General features: G+C 38.2%; 2 protein-coding genes across 2 annotated transcripts in view; one reads left to right on the top strand and one right to left on the bottom strand.

Annotated features, from left to right (window-relative positions):
- cntn3a.1 (contactin 3a, tandem duplicate 1) overlaps window positions 1-20,178 on the top strand; it is a 64,064-nt gene extending 43,886 nt beyond the window's left edge. Inside the window, exons 11-22 of the mRNA XM_035656787.1 lie at window positions 4,894-5,021; window positions 7,665-7,840; window positions 10,659-10,776; window positions 11,600-11,758; window positions 11,973-12,122; window positions 12,532-12,602; window positions 13,087-13,321; window positions 14,961-15,076; window positions 15,325-15,511; window positions 16,521-16,633; window positions 17,652-17,820; window positions 18,704-20,178. Of these exons, the coding sequence (XP_035512680.1) occupies window positions 4,894-5,021; window positions 7,665-7,840; window positions 10,659-10,776; window positions 11,600-11,758; window positions 11,973-12,122; window positions 12,532-12,602; window positions 13,087-13,321; window positions 14,961-15,076; window positions 15,325-15,511; window positions 16,521-16,633; window positions 17,652-17,820; window positions 18,704-18,795 (1,714 nt within the window). The 3' untranslated portion in view covers window positions 18,796-20,178. The remainder of the gene's footprint in view (window positions 1-4,893; window positions 5,022-7,664; window positions 7,841-10,658; window positions 10,777-11,599; window positions 11,759-11,972; window positions 12,123-12,531; window positions 12,603-13,086; window positions 13,322-14,960; window positions 15,077-15,324; window positions 15,512-16,520; window positions 16,634-17,651; window positions 17,821-18,703) is intronic.
- A 1,085-nt stretch (window positions 20,179-21,263) lies between these two features.
- Window positions 21,264-25,491, bottom strand: part of si:dkey-178k16.1 (band 4.1-like protein 1) — a 38,622-nt gene continuing 34,394 nt past the window's right edge. Inside the window, exons 22-24 of the mRNA XM_035655831.1 lie at window positions 25,230-25,310; window positions 24,227-24,343; window positions 21,264-24,111 (exon numbers count right to left, since the gene is read on the bottom strand). Coding sequence (XP_035511724.1) covers window positions 24,106-24,111; window positions 24,227-24,343; window positions 25,230-25,310 — 204 coding nt within the window. The 3' untranslated portion in view covers window positions 21,264-24,105. The remainder of the gene's footprint in view (window positions 24,112-24,226; window positions 24,344-25,229; window positions 25,311-25,491) is intronic.

Below are 25,491 nucleotides of genomic sequence, written 5' to 3'. Positions count from 1 at the left end.
TTTCCCCAATACCTTAATTGCTCCAGGGGAACCTTTGAGAGAAAAGGGAACAAAGTGAAAGCATTACAGATAGCTAATGCTCCTTATATCTTTATCTTGCACTATTCCTTTGTAGCTTTGGTAAGGAGGAAGCTTGACATAGGCTACTACACAGTTTAATGGCAAGTCTTATCCCTGTGACATCTCATATCCATAACTCTTTGTTATAGTCCATTACAAAGGAAGCCCTCAGTTCAGTTAGGAGAATATACCTCCGGCTCCACGGGGGAATGGGCACCGCAGAAGAGGCTAATGTATTTTAATTCTTCTAGCTTTTAAGGCGATACGAGCCATTTTTGATCATTTTGGGAGGTCCAGGCTGCCTTCAAGGGATCTTTCAGAAAGGATTGTTCAAGTTCTTCTTTTAAAACTGTTATTTTTTAAACACCAGCTCAACCCCATTAAACTGTTGTGCAGTTTAGAAGATAAGATGGGAGCTTCTAGTGAGGATTTGCAGGGCAAGGCATTTATCAATGGGGCAATTCATTTCCAAGGGTACAAAAGTGGTCAGGAAATTGTTCTGGAAAAACCTGGACATTTAGAGACTAGTTTTTCAGTCATGGAAACACCTGGAAGTTTTATAAATGCCACAATATCCTGGAAATAATATATGTTGTCCTGGATTTCTTTAATTTTATTTTGGCCTCTCACTCAGATTAGTTACGTAAACCTCGGTGTGTATTTAGTTTGAAACTCGATTGTTGGATCTATAAGCTGCGTGGTATCACACTTCAAAGCGGGTTTACCAGGAGTTTTAAAGGCTCCCTTTGCATTGCGGCTCCCATATCAGTCTAGCTGTTTACACGCCTAAAGCGGAACAGACTTGCAGCGATCTCTTCGGCATCAAGTCTATTTTTTCCGGAGCCAAAAAAGGAATTCTCAGAGAAGCCCAGTAGATGTATATCATATCTACATGCATACAGCCTATTAATGATCAAATTTGCATTTATTGTTGGTTGATAAATACATACACAGTGATGTTAATTGTACTCGGAACAAACTTAAACTTTCTACTTTTTTTAATAGGATAATACGCGATAAGATACATTTTCTGTCAAATAAAATAAATGTTTTCAGGAGAGTATCCCATAAACGCTGACCACCTACCTGTAATGAACCTGAGACACTTCCCCGTGAACCTTGTATCAATAAATAAGGAGGAATAAAACTGGAGTTTGTCTAGGCCTACCAATAAATTATGAATTATAATGATATACTGTGAATAAATGCTGTCCTGTATTGTCAAGAAACTCCTGGAAATCGCCTGGAAAGATCCTGGAAAGTGATTTCTGAAAAGAGTGGGAACCCTGAAACTGTTCTGCAACCACATTTAAAAGGCAGTATCAAAGACTGGTGGAATTTGACCAAATTGGCATGACTTTCTGACAAATTTAGCTATAGATTTTCTACTTGACTTTGTAAAAGGGGTGAAGCTGTAGCATTTTGTGCTTTGAATCCATCAAAAATGTCAATAACACATTTCTCTCATAAGCATTGAGTGTTTACTAGTGTTGTAGTTAGACAAATGACTCTTGAAGACAGAAATACCAACATACAGCAATTATCATGAATATCCTCCTTTTGCCAGTTAGCCGTAGGATCAGAATGCAAATGTTAAACACATCATTTCAATATGAATCTGTACACATCAGGCTTTCTATAACTTTGATAACACCAGGTCAAATTAATTATTACTTCAACAAGCAGTGGCTGTCTTGTTAGCTTGAGGGAATTCAGTTTTAACAGTGTGATATTTTATTGATCCCTGTAGAGAATTTACCGTCATGCATGCACCCTCTGGGGAGATCAGAGCTGGTAGAGACACTGTGTTGCTTCAGGACATCTCAGCAAGGCAGATTCTCAGATTCTCTTTACTCACATACAGTGTGACAATTGAAGGATGGGCTCCTGTTATTATTTATATTCTCTAGAGATATGGGGCAGATATACATTGATGATCAGTAAGGACGAATGACCCTTTAGTGACTTTGTTGTTTTCTCCAGTGTGTTGTCACTGCTGCAAGTACTTACTTTAGTTCTGAAATTAAGTTATTATATGTTTTCCATCCCTTTTAAAGTTTACAGGTTTTGAAATGTTCTACCTGAAAACATTCAGACATTCTGTTTATCCTTATCTGATACTCTAGCTGTTAATGAGTTTTGCACATGTGTCATCACAGAGCAATGGAAGGGGTGTCAGACTTCTCCATTGCACTCCCCAAAATAAAAAGTTTAACAAGCAAGCAGATAACAAGACACCATCATCTTTGATTACATTCTGTAAATCACAACCCACTCAGGTGAACAGAAAAAATAGAGCTATATTATACACAATTACAGCATATGAATTGCTTACTAGGACTAACATATTTACCGTATTTATTTAAGACAGTTTACTTTGAAAAACGTGGGGGAAAAAACACTGATTACTGTATCCTTCAAAGCATGCTTGAAGCACTGGGAAACTGTGAAACAGAAGGAGAACATAGGAAGTAAGCAAGAACTTCAGTCACGTCTTTTAAGGGGTGTGATAGATTACCTCCAGTAATTACAGAGATCAAAGCAGAGAGAACAAGGGAAATGGTTTTCTAAACCAGCTGAAATGCTTTGATAACAGGAAAGACAAAGAGATCCAACATGAACAGTAGGTATTAAAAATAAATAATTTAGTGATGCATTAAAACAAGCTAATATAAGTGATATCTGATAATGTTTTGATGAAATAAGGGTTGAAATAAATTGCATTATCTGCAAACTGAACACATGAATAAATCCTTTTCACTCAGAGCATTCTGTGCAGCATGTGGCCAGTTTTTCACTAAAGCGATGGAATGCTTTTTTCGCATCACAGATAAATAGAATTAATAAAACCTTTTATTTTGGTATTATGTGCCTCAATCACCTGTGACCCTGTCATTCATTTCGATTCTATAAAGTGTTGGCTTGTCCCAGGCGTGTGTCGCTCTCACTAAATTAGTTTACCGCATAAATCTTTCTCATCTTTTATTCTGTATCCTTGACTCTGCTCAAAATGCACTAAAAACTGGGAAGATGAATGCCATTATGCATATTTCTGTGCAAGTTCTTTGTGCACATGTGTTCTGTACACACTGAATTCAAGGCCTTGTTGACACTGGCATCTTTTTAAGGACTCACCCCACTACAATTCTTTTCAGCCCTCCTGGAGGGGAGCATCGGCATTTTTAAAGTCCAGTTTTCAGCTTGGAAATTTGTCTCCTCTGCCAGCACTTCACATAACAGAAAAAAGTTCTTTATGATTTTGGATTTATGGTTTATAGTTAAAAGCACAAAGGATAAGGCTGTGATTGTTTAAGTTGAATATGAGCATAATGGGTGAAATGAGAAAAACTAAGCCCATGGATGAATTTAATTGTTGCTGTGAGATAAAACAGATGAAGTGAGATAACAAGCAACGCCTTGTTGCTGACTTATTTTTCATACTCAAACACCTTGTTGACTGGTGTAGCAACAGCAATATACTCACTGTCAGAGGAAATCTGTCAGGCTTGACTGATGATGGCCACAGATGAAATAAGAATCTTTGTTATTTGGACTCGTTGGTGCAATCTGTCATCGAGGTTCCAACTTCCTTTTATTACCACACACCACACAGGTTGGATTGGTTTCTCTGCTGGTGAGACTTCACTGACATATACAAGACTCCATTGGATTAAATTCAAGAACTTGGGTTGGATTTTAGTAGCAGTACACGTTGCTGTTTGTACTTTTATTGTTTACTTTGTTTATTAAAGACTAATTAAATATATTTTTCCAGATTAGAATTGAACAGCTGCAGAACTCTTGCATTTCTTTGTCTGTCTGGACCTAACAATACTTTGGACTAAATCAATAATTCTCATAACGTTCTGTGGTGTGCCCCCCCCTTCACTTCTCACCACCTAATGTTTTATCATTAACAATGATAGAGGAAGCTACTTCTAAAAAGGGATTAAAGCTGAATTTTAATGAAATAAAGGTCAGCGTGATTGCATCAACAAATTCTTGTTTGTTTTTTCCCTACTTAAATTGTATTCATTCAACTAAGTTCCACTCACTATTTTTTCCCCCTGCAGGGGCTCTGTGCCCCACCAGGGGGGCCTGAACTACCAGACTAAATGATTTCAGTGCTGCTTTAAAACTCGGGGTTTGGTTCACTTATTTGGGGCTGCAACTCTGTTAAATGTTGTTGTTTTTTTAGCATTATTCTGCATTTGCCTCTGTTCTTAATGTTGTATTTAGGGTGAGGTGCATTAACCATTGTGTAGCACTGGATGCTGGATTAACTGTATTAAAATGAATATCTTAGATGCACGTAGTACAGCATATGTGACAAATACAATCTGTATGGAAAATCATGTTCCTTTTTTTAATTGTAGTGTATTTATGTCTGCTGAAGCTATATTTCTAACACTTATGATACACTTATACAGTATGAGTAGATCACTAACATTCAATCATTTAAAATCCCCCTTGATATCCCCTTGAACTCAAAATGAGATTTTCCTCCCATAAAGTGATCTTGGTCTGCTCTTATCAACTCAGTGCTGAGAAATCAAACTGTAACTCTTCACACTGAGCTTCTCCTTATGTCACGCTAAAGCGCAGGGCGCCAATTAAAATTCGCTGAGATAAACTCGGGGCTAAATTTGAACTGCTTTAGGACACTGGACTTGCTTATTTAGAATAAATCTTTGTGCACTTTGAATGTATATATAAAATGACAGCCACACAAGCTTCCACGAATAGAGCTGGATTTCATTTTAACTTCATTAACTCAGTAATGATGCAGCTGGCCTAATATGGTAATAATGTATACTTTTTTTCTACCAACAGAGTTACTGTGTTGGATAATGGAAGCCTACGGATATCCAACGTTACTAAAATTGATGCTGGACTCTACACGTGTGTAGCCAGAAACCAGTTTGGAGTAGCGAGCAGTGCTGGCAGCCTTTTGGTTAAAGGTAAGGTAAACATCAGCCCTGGTTAGTTTACCGTAAGTAGAAGCTGGATATTGCTTGTTTACTGTTTATAACATCCCCATTAGCTGTTTCCTTGGCAACAACTGCCCTCACACGATGCATACAGTAAATAATATAATTACAGTAAAACACTACAATTGTATCAACAACAAACATGTAATATTGAATTAAAACGTTTGCTGTTTGTTTTTTACATGTTAGGAATGACATTGGTATATATTTGTTAAAGCAGTATAAAACAGTATATAATCTATTTGAACATCAGACCACTGATTTCATAACTGTTTTGTTATACAACCCTTTTAATAAGCTATAACATCATTTATGGTTGTCAGTATTTTGGAGGAGCATAAAACAAATGATCTGGCAGTCTCCCCAAGAGCTGCGAGACTCAACCGACCAGTGCTGCATCTAAAATTAACCAACACTGACCCTCACTGCACATTGGATGAACAAACAGCGAAGCAGACCCTCTTTTTACCTGGCAGATATACCGTCCAATTAGTTGATTGGCAGTGGCTGGAGGAAGCGAGACATGAGGCTCATTGCATTCATGCACCTCAATGTTTAATTCATACTTTTTTTGCACGGTGGCTCATAGCCATGCTTGGTTTGTTTAAGATTTCAATCCATTTAAATCACACACTTCTGCAGAGCAATGAATTTTCTAGGTCTTTCTAAAGAGCAGAGTCAACAACAGTGCTCTATTAAAATGCCTTTTGGTGATTCCTCTTCACAAGTTTTTTGAATTGCAAATTGAATTGCACAGAAGGACGATTTTGCTTTCTTTTTTCCCCCACAGCTTCTTTACATGTACGAATGGAGCTGTTACACAGTGTACTGTATATATGCAAGTGTGTGTATTTATAATATTGGTAAGAGATGGAGTGTAAATTATACATTTATTCAAGTACTGTATCTTAAGTAGAAATTCATGCATAAGCACAGTACAAAAAATAATCTAAAATATTATTGTGAGTTTAATCTTGCTACCATTATGTTACCAGCTACAGGTCAGTGTATCAAAAGTGTATACGCTACTGACAGTGAATAATAATACTTTTACTGTTGATAGGGATACAACTAATGATAATTTCCATTATTGATTACTTGAAAGTATATTTTCACAATTAATCAATTAATTGTTTAGTTTATAAAATGTCATCACAATTTCTCTGAATTTATGTTCAAATTGATTATTTTGTACAAACAACAGTACAAAACCCAAATATATTTAAGAAGAAAAACCTACATTTTCATAAATAGGAAATAGTAAATGTGTTAATGTCTTTGCTTGGTAAAGACTAAGTAAATGATCGATTGAACAAATAAAGCTGAATAATAATAATATAATTAACTTTAATAATTAGAAAAAAATATTTTTGAGGGAGTACGTGTTTAGTTTTTAAATAATGTAAGTAATGAACCAGGAAGGTACTGGTCTTCAGGTTTCTGAACACAGTTTGTTTTTCATCCTTGTGTCTAGTTAATTGCAGTTAATTACATTTTGCTTCCAAATTATTCCTTACATTCCAGGTTTAAGTCAGCGACCACTTTATCCCAGACGTGTTATTTTGACTTAAATCAACCTCCGATGTACTATTTAAGTTTCACTTCCTCATATATATTCAGTGACAACAACACTTCCCAGCAATTCCTATGGTAATTCAAATGGAAACATTAAAATCCAGCATATATCTATACATTAAAAAAACATCACTTATGGTTGTTTGAGATATGCTGTCGTTCCATAGGTTTACAGAATAAGAGCTGCCATGCACGCAGCACACTGTAGGGAAAACGAGGGAGCCAATTTGTGATTTTCCTTCCAGTCATAACAGGAAATGAGCGTGACAGCTTTGCAATCGGAAGCAGAAAGTTTTACCCCTCTCATTGTGCATCTGGTGGCAAACTTTCCTAAGACTCACCTGGAATGCACTGCCATGACCAGTCGGTTCTCCTTAGGGGGTGCAAGATAAACAAGCTGGCTTGTTTTGACAGAGCCGAATATAGACCTTTACTCCCCCTGACATGCTGCATTGGCTTGCCTGTCCATTAGATGCTTATGACATGCATGCATAATTCACAGTGGACTGGTGTATGGGCTTCTCAACCTGTGCTATATTGTCTGCACCGCACTGCTGTTGAATGAGACACCCAGCCGAGACGGACCAAAGATTATGTTGATGCGCGCCACGCTGAGGATGAAATAGGATGGCTTTTTGTCTCGGCACAAACAGAGCCAAATTATAGGCTTGGATCTGACCTGCCGTAATGGTTGAGTTTTTCTTTTGGTTTGTTTATTTTACCTCATCTTTGTCGTTGTTTAGTGATATGTAAGACCATACTCTGATTAATGAAACTCAAAGGAAGAGATGCTGTATAACCTTACTGGCAGACAAAAGTAATTTATCTTGTTTGGTTAACATCTGGGATGGGATTTGTATCTGCATGGTTTTGCAATTATTTCTCAATGTTCAGGGAACAAATAAAAATAAGCTAGCTGACAGAAGTGTATTTCTATTTATACTGCAGACAGTCTTGACAGTGTGGACAGTCTGGAAAACAGATATCTGCTCTGAAAGAGGAACGCCACTCTGTTAATATAGTGGTCTTTGTTTACAGAGCCAACTGTGATCACCAGTCCAGCGGGTCATCTGGACGTGACCGTGGGTGAGAGCATTGTGCTGCCCTGCCAGGTATCTCATGACCCCACGCTGGACCTCAAGTTCACCTGGTTCTTCAACGAGCAGCTCATCCACTTTGGAAGCCACTGGGCGTATTTTGAAAAAGTTGGTGGGGTAAGTGCAACAATGTCTTTAGATCTTCTGTGTCTCTTTGTCTTCAGGGCAAGCCTTGAAGGAATTATTATGCTGTGGCCCACGAACATCCCCTTAAGATCATTACCGGCTTGAGTTGTTTAAATAACCGTTGGACTCTTCATTATGGCAGAACTACAGAATATATTTGAAACACCAGATTCTCGTGTTGGGCAAGTAACATTTTCTGACATAGAAGAACAAGTACTTCTGTATCTTTTTGATGTCTGTTTCCATTTGAACATGGTGACTCTGTACTTTTGACTTTACCACTTAAAAAAAGCTTCTAGCATCTGAAGACAAAGCTTAAAGCAAAGACTTTGTGAATAGTTGTAGTCTTTGTAATACTCCGAACCTCTTTCTCTACCTTCTCACTTTTTTATCATAGATGTAATTTTACACAGTTTACAGTGCCTCGTAAGGAAAGTAGCATGTTGAATTTCATTACAATGATCATCAACACATTTACGTCCTCGTCTTTTCAGGTATTGAATGTTTGATCACGATTAATCATACATGTGATTGTTTTTTTTTCTTAACAAGATGCCTCTGTCTTTGCCTGTTCTGCTTGTTAATAACACCTCCTCCATTGACAAAAGCAGCGACAAAGGAATTCATTATGCAATGCTCAGTCATGCGTTACATTTGATCATCTAACACCAAATATTTTTCTCTTTTAATTAGGAAAAGTAATTATGAGGTCTTGGCTTCTTTATCTCCTCATATTGTTTTTAGCATTCGGCGTGATCATTACAATAACAAGAGCTTTATAATTGCGTGTAGCCCTGTGGTTCATTTAAACACTTGACTCCTCCACACAGAACCCCTGCCGACATGTTGTGGTGCAGAAACTATTGGCATATTGATGGTGAATGGTTACATTACTTCAATTTTCCTGATCTATATGGAAAGACACAGTTAGCTGATTTTTTCCCCCTTGGAGCAGACTATGACATGTCACAGAGTCTGAACTCAAGAGAGAAGGAGAATAAAGTTTGTAACATTAAATAGTAGTAAGTCATTGGCTTATACATACGGTGAAGACATCATTAGTGAATCTACTGTAAGATCTACTGCCTCCCTAAATGTGTGAATCCCAGTGTTTGATTTTAGTTTTTACACCCTCAGTAATATTTTCTAAATGCTTAGATATCTGTTACAAAAAGAGATGAAATATGTCTTCTTGATCCAACACACAGGTACGCTGAAAAACATCAGTTGTAAGTAAGTGAGGGTGGTAATACCTTAGGATTTTAATATCATACCTTGAGTAAATATCATGCGACAAGCTCCTTTAGCACTGTATTACAGCTCAGAAATTGAAAAAAAAAAAAAAATATATATATAGCACTGTATTACAGCTCAGAAATTGAAAAAAAAAAAAAAAAAAATATATATATATATATATATATAATAAATATTTTATGGCCTAATGTTATTTTAAAATGTACTACTGAAATGATGACACAGGGTAGTAATGGTTAAAACCCCTGCAGCAGCAGCATCATTTTAGTTTGCTTGTAGAAAACACACTGTATCCTACAAGCGTTACCAAAAACATATGCCTCCAGCAATATTTACACCAACCTCACTGTTAACTACAACCCTCTTTCTTGTTGGGTTTATAACATTTTGCAGCTCCAAATAGAGACGTGCTATGTCTTCATTTTGTCGGGCTAATTGTTACTGCTTGAGCTGTAGTTACACTACTGTAACGGCTGTGATTGATAAAATGATGGGATGCATGGTGTCAATCTGAAAAAAAAAATGTTTATCTGAAATTGAAAGACATTTCAGACATACAAAATAAAATATACTTTTCAACGGAAATAAGATTCCACTTATATTACTTAAAGTAAGATAAAAGGGAGATGAAACGGCTGACTGAAGGATGCATTAGCAGTGTAAAACACAGTCATCATTTTTAGTATTGGGTTGAAAATGTTAAAAAAACAGAATATTACTCTAAATCTTTGTAATTATTGTTTTGTATTTTGCTCAGTTTTTTGCATGTAACCCAATTCCCCATAAATCATGTCAAGTCAGCCATTACATAAAGCAACTGCCTCGTGGATACAGATGTGATGTGCAGTGGACAGAGAATGTCATTTACTTTTTATTTTATGTCTAAAAGCCACATGACATGTATGATTACTGTATTTTGTAGGACTTCTTTCAGTCTCACTTGATGTAATAAGCAAGCTTGGAGGCTCTTTTTTTCTTGTTGTATATAAAATTTGCCAAAGTGAGAGATCTGTGACACATCCCCAGTTATATTATTTTAATGATGGCAGGGAGTTTCAAAGAGTGAATGACTTGCAGCAACTGAATTTTTATCTCTATAAAATGTCCCTGATTATACATCAAAGTAATTATCGAGTCTCATCCTGTTTCACAGTCCCTTATTTTCATAGATAAGACATCAACCTAACATTAGCTCTAACTTTAAAGTTCAAAGCTAATAATGCATTTGGCATTGAATGGTCATCTGTAGAGTAAATGGAATCAGAGTGAATAAAAGGGATAGAGCTGAAAGAAGCTTTTTAATTCCTCACAAAGAACCATCTTCACTCAATGATCACAAAAACTTTCACTCAGTCATTTAGTGTGTCCCTGGACTTTTGCCGTACCTTTCTCTTCCATAATGTTATAAACTTAATGCCAAAATAAACCACTTTGGCATTGCACTTGTTTTTGCAGTACTTTAAGTTCGTTCTGCAGCTTCAAAATTCAGCCATTTTTACAGTTTTTTTCACTTTCTTTGTTGTGTGTTTTTTTTCCCAAACTTAAACACTGACAGCGCTCGGCTGGTGATATCATGATCCGGAACATTCAACTGAGGCATGCTGGGAAATATACGTGTGCTGTTCAGACCAAGGTGGACAGTGTGTCTATTGCCACTGATGTGGTAGTCAGAGGTAAGGATGTTTTTTCACACCACATAAAAATATCCAAGCTTTAAGTCGGATTTTGGAGCTATACTGAAGCTGACATGCACCCCATCAAAAATGTAGCTTCACAGCAGGGCTACAGCAGCTACGGAGATACTAGAGAAAGGCTCAATTATCTTCTATATTTCATCTTTTGTAGTAACACTCACTTCTTAATTTCTACTACAAACCCTCTGCTATTCATGAATGTCACTTTCATTCACAGGGAATGAAAGAATGTAAACACAAGTACTTTGCATAGTAATATTCTTGTATTCAACAGCGAAACAGGCAAACCTTCCTATTACCACTCTGTATGACAAAGTGAATGACAGAATGTGAACAAAGTGGGTTGGGTCTGTGGGTTATATAATTAAAGCACAATATATATAACAAAAAAAATATATATATACATGTATTTTCTTCTTTCCTATCCTGTTAATCATGTCATGATTTACTTTGCAAACGCTTGGAGCAATTCTGAGCCCCATGTTGGGAGCCACAGCTGTAGGGCATGTGATGATCTTTTATTTCCTAAATTATAGTACAATAAACTTCACTTCAGAAGATGAAACATGAAATGAGATACAAAATCTACTTATTTTGTTCCATTTGTTTGTGTTCTTTTCTGCCACCACTGTAACACACATTGCGTTTGAAGTGGTTGCAGTTCAGTATTAAACTCACAGCTGTCCTAACACTCAGCTCTAAGCACCCACTCTGTATTTCCATTCTTCTGCCTCTTGTCTTCATTAATCTCTAGAGTATGTATCATCCTGTGTGAGTGAACTATGACTAAACATCCTTCCAGGTCCCCCCGGCCCCCCTGTGGACTGTCAGGTGACTGAGATGACTGAGACCACTGTCTCTCTGTCCTGGGGACCCGGGATGGACAACCACAGCCCCATTTTAAGCTACACCATCCAGGCCAGAACGCCCTTCTCTCTTGGGTGGCAAGCTGTTACCACTGGTAGGTTGGTTTCATCTGACAGTCTGTGTGTAAGTTGTGTGAACGTGAAGTTTATTGAGAAAGTAAAGTAAAGAGTGCGTGGGACGTGCGACTGGTATCCTTTTCAAACACCACACATGGAAAGACAGTAAATAACACATCACCAGCATGGCTAACTTTCAGTGGCAGATCTCGCAGGGCTTTGATGAAAGGTTATCTCTGTGATGTCTCTCAGTTCCTGAGCTGCTCGGGGGGAAGCATCTGTCAGCAACTGTCATTGAGTTGAGTCCCTGGGTGGAGTACGAGTTCAGAGTGCTGGCATCCAACAGCATTGGAACAGGGGAACCCAGCAAACCCTCCAAAAAGGCCCGCACCAAAGAAATGCGTATGTATCAGAAGCTTTGCTGCCAGCAGTGACAAAAATTATTTGCAAATTATGCACACTATATGTGGAGCAATCCTACTTCAGGAAGTCAATTAGATCCCTTCAAAGAACTTTGAACTTTGTACTAGTGTATTTCTCTACTTCCTCAGGGCACACAACATGTGAACAAACTAAGTTTATAACAAAGGTATTGATCCCGGCAGCTTTAGTCGGACAGTTTTGCCGGTCCGACATTATAGGCGTGAAATGTGAAATCGGTGAATTACTCTTTAAAATATTAATTTAGGAAAGGCTGAATTCTTGAAAATGTTAAAATACCAACAACTCCTTCCATGTAATGGTGAGCAACACAGTACTCCATATTTTCATTTGGAATTGCAGATACTTAACACTACGGTTGATCTGTTAGTTCCCAGGGTGACTCCTGCCAGAGTGAACGGTGGCGGTGGATTACGTTCAGAGCTAGTCATCACTTGGGAGGTGAACTTTCTAACTTTAAATTTTTTATGTGTTTGCTTGAGTGGATGTTAATGAATTTGTATTAATGTGCTACATTCAAATACATAACTGAAATGGATTTTAATTTAAAAAACACAATAATTTTGACATACTGTATATGAAATGTTGCAGTGAAATATTGACCTGGACACTTAATGTTGGTATAAGTTGCATCGTCCAGTATTTCTGGCTTCATCTTGGTTGTTAATTGCTTTTAATGTGAAATTAGAACATAAAGTATAAAGAATAACTCCACAGCTCTGTTTGGATGCCTCTCTTTTTTTCTGCATAGTATAAAAGCACTCAACCAGATAGAGTTCATGCAAGGCTCGCAAGTACAGTACCACCCTCAGCACTATTCCTCTAAGTGCCCTAATCCGTGCATAGCTACATTTCTTTTAGGTATTAATATCTTTAAGATCGTCATCTTGAGTCATGCCTCTGAGTCATTTCTTTACCTACTCAGCCTGTTCCTGAGGAGCTGCAGAGCGGTCCGGGCTTCGGCTATGTGGTGGCTTTCCGCCCACTTGGGTCACAAGGCTGGATGCAGGCTGCTGTCACCTCCCCAGATTCCTCTAGATATGTCTTCAGGAATGACAGCCTCCCTCCCTTCACCCCTTACCAAGTTAAAGTCGGGGTTTACAACAACAAGGGAGAAGGCCCTTTTAGTCAAGTGACCACCATCTATTCAGCGGAGGAAGGTGTGTACCATTAAAACTATACAGTAATTGTATATTAATACATATACAAATACAAATAGTCTGCTTGGAACAGTAATGTGTGTTCTGCCACCAATATATAATTTTCAATTGTTAAAAAGGCTTCTACTCCTTCTACCTCATCAAAAATAACAGAATCTATAAATATGTATAAGTTTTCCTGTTGAACACAGGAGGCCTTCAACTTCCTAGTAAAGTCCATTCTCAGTGTTTGTGCGCTGGAGGTTTCAAGCTTCTACATCACACTTATGTATAAGTTGCAGACTGGACCAGGGTTGACTTCCAAACTATTTGGGATGTCACAAATCATGCCCTTAAAATCAGCACAAAAAAACTTCCCACTTTCAGCAGATGAATGTGAAAACATCCTTCTAATGTCAAGCTCTGCACATACATCAATCTGCACAGTGAAGCTCAAATATTCAACTTTAAGAACAAGAAGAAAACTCTTATACAGTTACACACTGATCAGTTTTATATTTTTTTTAATTTTAATTCCAGTTAGTAGTTGTCATTTTAAACACCCACTGCAGCAAAGCCATGAACAAACAGCAAGTGGACCAGCAACTCTGGTGCTGTAGCAAAGTGAAGACTGGAAAATATTCTGTGTAGCATGGATTTAATCTAAAATTCCTGTTTGCAAACACCTTGAAAGGCTGTGAAAACATGTTTGCTCAATCAGTTTCTTACTAGGATCGCTGTAGAAAAAGGTGATGTTACACATTTTCACACAATGTTCAGCATTATTTGAATGGAAATTTTGTTGTTAGGTTGTTTGCTGCTGTTGAGACAGCTTTCTCAATCTAATCTGATCTAACCTCACCTACAGTCTGATAAAGCATATCAATAATAATAATAATGATAAAAAACAAACAAACTTAAATTGTTTCTCATTTAGTATTCGAATATTTAATGTCACAGAGAAATCAGTACATTTCTGGAACCGTATTGTTTTGTTGAGTGGATGGACTGATGGCTCATAGCCACTTGCAGACAGTGGTGGCTTGAGCAGGTTTTGGTTTGGCGCTTACACAGAATAATATCTGTTTATCAGGAAAAGCAGGCCACAAACACTGAAAGGTAATTACTTTTTTATTCCAAAGGTTTATTAATTGTAAAAAAAAAAAAAAAAAAGCCTGGTTACTCTCCAAACACGCTCATCTTATTCTTTAATGTCTTGTAAATATGAACATGTAAAGGAAGTCATTAAATAAGTTTTTGGACAGTTACATCATCAAAAGTGTGAAATTTTAACAGAGGCAACTTTTTGCTGTGCTTCATACATTAACATATTCACAAAATACTTGTGAAGACAATACATGTGTTAAGATTAGCACCTCTCCACTATTATTTTTAGTTTTATGCAGTTTTATTGAATGTATTTCTAACCTGCTACAGACACCACAACTGGGGATTGTGTAAAACCACCAAGTAAAGTTATCATGGCATACTTTTGGGTTATACAAATTCCAGTGAAAAACATATTTTTCCAGGAGTTTCTGTGGGAGCACTCACTCAGCTCAGGATGGAGCTGCAGTATAGTCAATAAGTCACACTGTAGACGTGGGAGTAGTGAATCGGTGTCCACCTCCTTATCCTGACTATCCTGTGTGCCTTTCAGAGCCCAGCAGAGCTCCAGGGAGGCTGAGGGCGAAGAGTGTATCAGCGTCCGAAGTAGAGGTCACCTGGAAGCCACTGCCCTGGAGCAACAACCGTAGACGCATCCTGGGCTATGAGGTCAAACTAACACATTGCCCACACAATAAGAATCGTGCAAAGGACGGTGCCAACAGCTAGTGAACAATGCGATGACCTTTCTGTATTATTGCCTATATAATTATTCATTCATGAACTAAAGTATATGAGCATGATGACGCCCTCAAGCATGAATGCCCGCAATATTTACAGATGGAAAAATTAAAGTAGTATCAAATCAAATGCAAGCTGAAGAAGTATAATCTGTGTATTTGTTGTGTGTTTTATAGCTGCAGTACTGGGGTGAGAAGCATAAACAGGACACAGCCAGTGTGATCAGGACAGTCGGGAATAAGACTTCAGTCCTCATCAGGGATCTGGAGGGCAGCAGTACCTATTACATGTCCCTGCGGGCCTATAACAGTGCTGGAGTGGGTCCACAGAGCAGCATAGTGAATGTCACAACCAAGAAACCACGTAAGGGCTCCCAACATGGGACTGCTTGTGTCTTTTTGTGCATCCTTTTCCTTTTTTTTCTTTTTTTTCTTCTGGCAAAAGGTGCATGATGCCTTTAGTATATATTTTATTTAACCAAAAATGTTTCACCAAGTAGAGTGAAAGTATAAAAAGTATAAAGAATATTTGCTACCTAAGAGCATCTTAAAGGTAACTGCAATGTCCACGCTTTCACTCCTGGCTACATCACCGCACTCCTCTCCTTCCTCCTACATTTCCTGTCACACTCTGCACTGACTGTCCAAATAAAAGCAAGCATGCCAAAAAAATATCTTTAAAAAAATACTGCTATTTCTACATTCATTTCTTCAATCATAAAACATTTTTTACAACCTTTCTGTTGTGTTTTGTTTCTGGGCGTTTCACCATTTTGAACAGCGTGAAACAAAGGGACATCATATAACCCCTCTTTCATGTGATAGACATGGCATATCTTTGATGTAAATTCTAGCTTAATTCACGGTCAGACTGGGCGATTTGACATGCAGGCTTACCTGAAAAATGATCAGACATCTCCCGCTGAGATTCCCCATAGCTGTTAGTTAATTCCTCTTTGTATTGTTTCACCTTTTTCTCTGTCTGTGTCACCTACATGACAATAAACGTATACATGTGCGTCCTTGGGCGTGTGCTTGCAGAGCACGAGATTCCAACAAAACGGAGGCCAACTCATCACACAGTGCTCCACTGTGACAGATGTGTAGCATCTCACGTTCATACAGGCTAAGACAAATTAATATCACAGGTATAATACATCTGTTACACACTCTCCCTAACCTTCCCCATCAAGAACTGCCAGACATAAGACTGTTCTCACTCCCACACACACACTCCTCGAGTCACTGCTCACTCCTAACAGTGGGATGCTAAACTGATAATAAGAAATCTCCTTCATGCTGAGTTGGTTCTGGACTTAACTGTTTATTGACAGGGTCGCTTGTTGTTTTTCTCCCTCCTGTTCCTCCTCCAGCGCCCAGTCAAGCTCCGGTCAAAATCATGTGGAACACTTCCAACTCCAAGGTTATCCTGAGGTGGGACCAAGTACACGCCCTGGAGAATGAGTCAGAAGTCACAGGATATAAGGTATAAAAATTTAGAGTTTTACACTTCTCCATCTTAGAGTGTTTAAACTGGACTGACTGCCACTTTGACGAGTGAATGGTTTTATAGATTGTAACTTAACAGAAAATGACAGCCTGTCACTTGGTCCATTTACTCTGTATGAGTGCACTGTTTTCTTTTCTTTTATTTTTGACTGCGCTTATATTTATGAATGCACTGATTTTGTTGATAAGTAAGGAAGCATCTAAACTGCATTTAATTAAAAAGTACAGCAAGCCATGTTCTTTTTTTCATACTTATTTTTAAAGTTTTAAACTTAAATATTTATTTCATACTGAAGTTGTGGTGACTTGATGTGTAGTTGCATATTAATTAAGTTTTTAAGTCTTCCATAAATTGCCTTGCAATATTTTCCTTCAAATAACAATCCCTTGATAACCCTAGGCGTTAGGCTAAATAATAAAATGGGCACATAAATCCACAGCTACAGAGTCGAGCTGCAGCTGAAAAACGGTCCAACACAGTTACATAAGGTGAACTGGTTTTCGAGATCTGGAGACAGCCACGTATCTTACAAACTCCACAGGTTTGTTGTTGGGTCCATTGCCAGCCCTGTTCTCAGCTCCCATGAGTGGCAAGTGCCGTCCTAGTTCAGTTTTTTTGTTTTGGTTGTTGGCTGGTAAAAAAAAAAAGAATAATAATAAAGGTATGGCTGGTTTTCCACAGAAGAGTGCATGAGCTGGACAAAGGTGGGAAGCTGTGGTATACGAGTCGCACTTCCAGAGCAATTGCTCTTCTTGGCTGGTCTGACCTGCAGTCTCATTCAACTGTCATGCTTCCCACATCTGAACCTCATCGTGTCCTAATAACACCAGTGACGCAATTTCGTCACCACAAAGCTTAACCACACCTCCTTTCAATGAAAACCAGTCCACAAAGTATAGGGAAATGAAAGGGGGGAAAAGAAACTATACTGCCTCCCATCACTATTAACACCATGCCTCACACTGTTAGCACCTTTCCCCTCTCATTCCTGCAGGTGATGTACAGCCAGGACAAACACAGCCGTCCCAGTGTGGTAGAGACTAACACCACCTCCTTGGAGTTGTCACTGCCAGTCAACCAGGACTACGTCATCCAGATTAAACCCTTCAGTGAGGGAGGAGAAGGCAGCAGCAGCCGCCAGATTACCATCCCCAAGATAGCAGGTGGGACAGGAGCTGAGACATGAAACATGAAAATGATATCAGTGTCCATTTGTGAGACATCGCTGCAAGACACATGAATTCAGTGTAGAATTCAGAGCTGAGTCTCTAACTGCAAACACATACTGTATGCACTAGTGTTTTGAGCATATGTGGAATAGAACTTTTCCTCAGCCTCTCTCGTCTACCTCTCCCTCTATTTAAGATGATTTCTGAGAACTCCCAGATAAAGACTGTAATGTTGTTGCTGACTTCAGACTAAAGTCTGAATGTCTAGTGTAAAAATATATTCTAGTACTGTAAACATGTCCTGTAGGTGCACTGCATTTTGGTCTTTTGAGGCTGCTTCCTGTAGATAAAATGCTATCTCTCTAGCTTCTGTGAGATTTTTTTTCAAATCAGAAAAGTGTCAGATGGTCTTCAAATAAGCCTTTTGTGTTTGAAGCTAAGTATAAACATTGTGTTTACTGTTGTTTAGCTGTGAAATACAGTCTCTTATCCACAGACTGATAAATATATATCATCAAACAACTTAACGGGCTCAGACATGCAATGAATATTGCCAGGAGGCAGCTGTTTAGGAGTGGATATTTATTTTTAATCAAACTGTGTCTGTTGCTGTTCCCACCCCACATCTCTAGCTCTTTGAAAGTCAGCTTGCCCATAGTTGAGCGCAGCGCACTAGTGCCATCTAGCGATACAGTTGTGTACTCACACCACACTGTAGTTCTTCGTACTGGATGCATTTTACAATTTATTCACTTTATTTTTTTTTTCTTCCTGTGATAATTGACGTGAGACCTTCTGATACATTTGTAGACCACACCAGACATTAAGAACACAAGAACAAACACATGTTGGATTTTGATTTGTTTATGTATTTCAGGCTCCATAGCTGTAGGTGCAGCCCCGGAGTTGTCTGCATTTCCCATGGTCAACCTCGCAGCGTTAATGCTCACAGCCAGGACTGTACTATGACAAACATCTGCAGGAACCAGGAACAACAGCTGCTTATTAAGAGGAGAAACAGCAGGTCTAAGACAACCATAGGCTGACAGCCGCATTTCCACCTGCTCCCTTCCCTACCCTACTGTGTCTTTCCTCTTCTTTCTACAAAGATCTCTTTGTGAGGAGGATTCTTTTCCTCCACCTTTCTAAAGGCGTTACTGAAAGGAACTGCTGCTTTCAGAAGTTGCTTTTATGAAACTGAAAGGACATGACTCGACTGCAGTCTCTTTGAAGATGTTTCTTTCTTTGCTCCCTTCTGACCAATGGATATTCTCATATGGTTTTAACCTTGGAGGCCCAGTGGTGTGTGATGCACAATAGGATGTGAATACGTTGTTTTTTTCTGTGGGACTGTGCAGGTTCTGTTCAACGGATATGTATTTACCTCTGAACTTTTCTTGTCTTTGATGAAGGGATTTTATCTTACCTGGGGATGGAGGAGACCAAAAGCACTTAATGTTGCTCATTTTTATGTGACTGAAGTTGTATTTAAGTTTGGTTGAAGACAATAAATGGGCAAAGTCATTTCCCTCCTCTCTTTGGACTATCTTTGGGAAACTTCCTGCACTGTCTGAGAAGGAAAACCAACTGTTACATATCCCTGCCCAAAACAGGGAGCTAAGCCTCATTGCTTTATGAAACACCAGAATTTGGGACCTTTGTAACTTAGCCTGGATTTTATTCATGCTTTTACGTTAAACCTCATAGTTGCCATGAAACTGACTGTAACCAAAGGTATTGAGCCAACAAGGTTCAGTTCCACCTGTTGTATCATTGTGAGAAAATGCAACGTGTACACCCCAATATGGCTTCCATTGTAAACAGCAGGCTTGTGTTGATTAATTGATGTCTTACCTTCCTCTCTCATCCATAAGTGTGTATCAAAGGCACGCTGAGCAGTGTGAGCCACATTGTTGTACACTGTATGTATGAAATCCTCAGGTCCCAAATGAGCCTTAAGTCTTATGATTATTATCCATGTTGTTATTATTCAAGAGACCTTTTATTTATTTTCCTCCTGTGTTTATCCGCATCGTATTTGGGCTCACTCATACTATAATTTATGAATAACTGACCTTACTGTACACTATGTTGAGAATTTTCACTTTTGTTACTTTTTAGATCATATTTTTGGGTGTTTTGGGCTCAGAAACAACATGCCTTTTCTCCTATGTCTTTCATGATGAGCATTGTAATACATTACAAGTAGCTGTGATTACTAACTTTTCTAACATAGCTTAATACAAGGTAGGGATGGTATTTTACTGTCAGCTGCTGTTTGGCATGAGATTGGCCAGTGTACGTACCTACGTTGCTTAGGATGTCTGAATGGATCAACCTGCTTTTAATAAACCTAATGCCATTTTCCTCATTTATTTCTTTGATGTCAGAAGAGGCCAAGAAGTCATGCCTCATCGGGCTATTTGAAGTAAATCTCTTATGGTCTTACTTAGCAGATGGAGTTTGCTATGGAAAAAGCCAGTAAGTGGACCTCATGGTAAGATATTTGTTTACTTTTTCCAAGCTCAAGGATAAACCTTTACAGTTTAATTCATTTGATATAAAAGTTGCACTTTTGGTCCATTACATTAATTTTATTTCATTAATTATGATAATAGGTCTACACAGTGCAATCTCAACAAGCAAAATATATGTCTTTAAGCGTGTCTTTGTGGAAGATATTGTTATTATATATAATAGAATTATTGTTATATTGTTTGGGGGGGAAAGAGTATATAAACTAGTTAAAGGTTAAACAGAATATATCCTGCAGCTGTGTTTTAGCCTATTTCTCTTCACAAGAGCTATCGACTGCATGTCATGCTCTAGTATTCCATTCAATTAAAGATCAGGACTCCACTTGGCAATTTCAGAATGTAAATTTTAATCTCTTTAGGCCTTTTTGTCGTAAATACATTTCGGTGCTTTGTCACTATGTCCCAACCCCTTCAAATCACACCAGCGAGAGAGAAAAAACAGCACTTTTTTTCTCTGTTCTGCTTCCATTGATGCTTGCGATCAATATTTTGAAAACAGATACTCAAGAGTGCAATCGATATCTTCAGAGCTACGCCTGTAGTCGTTCTTCTTTAGATTTGTTTGGTGTCCTTCACACCCACTGCTCTCCCAGGGAGGAGAACATCAGTGCTGATTTCTTTTTTTTATATGCTGTTTCTTTCATCTGAGTTTTACAGAATTTATCTACATTATATAACAATTACATTTTGGTGATCAAAAATTGCACACAACTGTAGATCTGTAAGAACTCCAAACCCTTATTTTATTCTGTATTTTTCTTTCATGATTGAAAAATACAGTAGCTGCATTTAATTTTTGGGCCTAGAGGACAAGTATACGCGCACGTACCAGCTGCTAAAAGACAAACAGACGTGAAACATCTTATTCTTTTTTTTCTCTCTCTTTATTCATTTCGAAGGAATGCAAGTACAATGTACAACAAAGACACAGCACCAAGCAATGGAGAGCAGCAGAGCTAAAGAGATGAAGCTGCTGTAGAGGAGGAGGAGGAGGAAGAGGAGGAGGAGGAGGAGGAGGGCACTGTACAGAGAGGAGAGGGCTAGGTTTAAGGGTCAGCCAGAGGTCGTCCAATCAGACTTCGGCACCAGGTGTCTCAGCCACAGCCACAAATGTCTGTGATTCATCACAGTCTGTTTATTACCTGTCAGACATCCATGAGCAGGCATTTCTGGACAGAGGAAGGTACGTTTGACCTTACAGGTTGATCCAAGGATGATTTGAATAGTTTAACCCCGCTAAGTGAAGAAAGGTGAGAAGGATTTCAGCTGGGTATGCTCGATGTTGTCGCAAAGCTCTCTTCTTTTAGGTAACGGGTGCCCCCTAGTGTACATCAAGCCCATGTCCATTAACTACTTTACATCTTCACAATCCACCAAACGGCACCAAATATAAAGTACAAGGTATGCATGTCTGCATTATTATTATTTTTTCCACCTTCCAGTTTGACACCCACATCCATGATTAAACCATCACTTTAAAGGATTTTGGAACCTAAATATGAAACACAACGGGAATTACACTACACATGTGAACGTTGACAGTTAAGTTTAGTGTCCGAAAGCCAAAGTTATACCTCAGTGATACCCTCATAAACCTGACATGACAGTTTTAACATTGTTTTTGTCTTAATTGAGTGAACTTGCAGCAGCTTGCATTGATTTATATATAAAATAGGACTTTTGCAAGGAGACAGAAATTTTGCAGGTAATGTTAAACACACCATAATTAAAGGGAAACCTTGCCGTGTCAAGTTTATGGATTTGACTTTCTGGCACTACATTAATTAAAAGTAGCTTGTTCATATAAAGTTTTTTTCATACAAAATCAGAGTTTGTACAATTTGACCGCTACCTTAATTGGCACACAACATGTCTATGGCATCCCTCTAACATTCATGTACCAGATCACACAAAACTACAAGTTCCGAGATGCTGCTCCTACTGTATAGTTTATTTATAACACTGTATTTTGCTTGAAAGAGTACTGGAAGGGCTCAGATGCATAATAGCATTTCTGCAAGCTATGTTGAAAGATGAAAGCAATTTGTTGTACAATAAACAGTGATGGAAAAACTGAATGCAGGCACGACAGGCCTACTTCATGTTCCTTTACAGGAAATTAAATTAAAAGCAAACTGATATGTCAGAGATATTGAACAGCACCAGTGGTTTGAAATGAGATGAAACTGTTAAAGGGGCTGTTACTGAAGGAGGAAACTGTAGCCATTGTATTGTCACTGGATCTTGGAATGAACAAAACTGAATGAATTATGCACTTGATATTTCCCACTTTTTCTAATGAAAAACCTTAATTTCCTGTCAGGAAGCTTCATTTCCTTTTTTACATGTCAGAGCTCAGATTTTGTGTGATTGTGAAATATTCGGCCTTTACATCTTTGTGATTTCTTTCATTAACCTGAATATCATGATCGATCCTCCTTATGAGTTACTATCCATATTATTTAATTACAATCCAATAATGCAAGAAATTATCATGCAAACATAATCTCAAATACTAGTTTTACTGATTCAGCAGCCCATTCTGTGACTTGAACAAGGGTGCGAGCCTACTCTATGTACTTTCTACACAATATGGCCAAAGTGGTATTCTAAGCAGCTGAATTCTGAAAGCAAATCTAAAGGCTGGGAAAGGAGAGGAACTGGGCTCATTCTGAAACATCAGCATGCTCAGAAACTACATCGCCACCATTTAAATAAATACAGGTATTAATAGCTCCTAGTGTCCAGACACGTACACAGAAAAGTCCATTATGAGGAGGAAACTTGAATCATATCCTTTCATACGTGCCACTCACACATCATGGTAAAATACATTTTACAGAAGTAAAATCTTTAAGGTAGAAACAGAGATGGAAGTTATGTGATCAGACTAGCACCGACTTTGGTTCTTTACAAACAATCGAATAAACACCACCGGAGGACACATGATGCTTTCCACTCAGTGCATCCTCATTAGTCAATGTGATCTGGGGGTGGGGCGAAGCTCATTTGTTCATGGTGACTGGTTATGCAAGAGTAAAAACTAAAAAGTAGAATTTGCCCGGCTCTCAATAAACCCTGCTTCACTGGATGCTTTAACAGTACACATGTATACACATAATGGGTTCTCCTGACAAAGTGTAAGCACACACAGGAGGTTTTTTCTGCACACACAGCAGGAATCTGATGATTCATGTGATTCAATACAGCGGAACAGACATAGAAGATGACGTTCATGACATTTTTTTCTCATATTCCTGTTTTTTAAATGATGCTTTCTGCATGGGATAGGTACCAACATGGCACGTGACCATGGATTATTCTACAGTGTGAACGAGTGCACAGATTATTTTAACAAACCCCTACTGCACTAATTCCCTTTGAGGAATACTTAAGCAAGTGGTTTGAATATAGAGGCCCTGAGAGGTTAGCAGGGAATTTAGTTGGATTATCTCTTTAATTGTTCCAGATGTTTGGATTTCTGGTAGCATATTGTCGACCAATCAAGGACCATGAACGATGTTTACTCTTTTTTTGCTGCGTGGACGTCCAAAGACTTTCTTGAATGAATGATTTCAATAGTGAATGTTTGAATGAAACAAAAAAGTCTGTGTGTGAATGTGTATAAGAGGCTCCATTTGAGCCCCACTGGCAGTAGTCTATCAGTAGGGATGGTGGGTGTCAATTTCAAGTTGGGCACTGACACTTCTGGTCCAAAGGGGGGCACTCTCGTCTCAGGAAATCAGGACTGCAGGTAAGAAAGGAAAGATGGTCAACCTTAAATCCCTCAGCCTCAAAAGAGGGGTTGTGAGGCTAAATCTTGGTCAGATATTATCGTTTGGAGTCAAGATGGCACCCTGTACCTCTGATGCACAGTGTCGATCCTCAGTGGACGATTCTGTTTCCCTGACAACAACTGCCTTGGTCACCTGCATGTCAGGATGCTGCTGCTTGGCTTCCTGTATTGCTATAGCCAGAGCCTGCAAGGAAAGGATGAACTGTGGTTCTTGTCTAAAATGAATCACAGGAACACACATACAACTTTTCTTTTACTATCTAAAGATATTGGTTGAGCTCTCTGTTTTATGGATTAAAACTACATACAGTTCCTATGCAATGATATAAAACTGAAACACAATTTCAGTTTAAGAAAGAAAGCTTTTTCCACGCTGGGAAAGACATTGTGCGGCCCTTTTTATGCTTGCAAATAGAGCTTTTTTTAACAATTATGTCATTAATTATTCCAATAAATCAATTCAACAATTCAAATAAACTTTTTCTAGTTCCAGCCTCAAATGTGAGTATCTGCTGCTTTTCTTTGTCATATATTATTGTAAACTGAATATCTTTGGGTTGACTAGGCATTTTAAGATGTCACCTCAGGGCATTTCTTAATAAATATTTTATAGTCAAATAATTAATTGAAAAAGATAAATTTCTAGATTTACCAACAATGACAATAATACTCACAAAGAACAGTGGATTTTCTTTGCATACTTCATTTATCCACTTATTGTATTCATTCAATGTCTGGAGTAGGCTGATCTGATCTGAGGTTGGCTAATTTTGCAAAATATATGAATATTAAAATGTATTCCAATCTAGGACTTTTTGGCATGGCAATGTTTAAATTCAAATGATATTAAGTGTTTCAAATAAAATACAGATTATAAATACTTTCAGTACCAAATTAATAAAGAATCAGAATGGACAATTAGAAATTAATTAATACAATTTCTTACCTACAAAGATCCAACAACTAGACATGTCCAAAAACACCAAAAATCAACAACCAGTAATTACCATGCTCGTGGTTCTTTTCACTTTACCGTTTCATCCACAGTTCATTTGATCACTTCAGCCCACCTGTTCCTGGTCTACATCGTCGTCTCCTGTGATTATGATCCTCTTCTCAATCCTGGTCTCTGAGTATCCTCCTTTCACCGTCTGCAACGCACAAAAGCTTTTCTTTTAATAGCCTTTCAGAAGTAGAGCCCACATTCAACTCTCTTCAGACAGAGTAGATGAGCTGTACCTCCTCATGTTGCAAAACCCACTTTATCATGATTATACATTAACTCGGAAGCTTTTGTAAGTTCATCTCATTTGTACCATCAGCTGTTGGGTT

The sequence above is a fragment of the Morone saxatilis genome, unplaced genomic scaffold (assembly GCF_004916995.1).
Source record: "Morone saxatilis isolate NCDOM2014 unplaced genomic scaffold, NCSU_SB_2.0 Contig15, whole genome shotgun sequence".
Taxonomy (NCBI): domain Eukaryota; kingdom Metazoa; phylum Chordata; class Actinopteri; family Moronidae; genus Morone; species Morone saxatilis.
The sequence above is the reverse complement of the archived record's forward strand: the minus strand, read 5'-3'. Positions and strand labels throughout refer to the sequence as shown.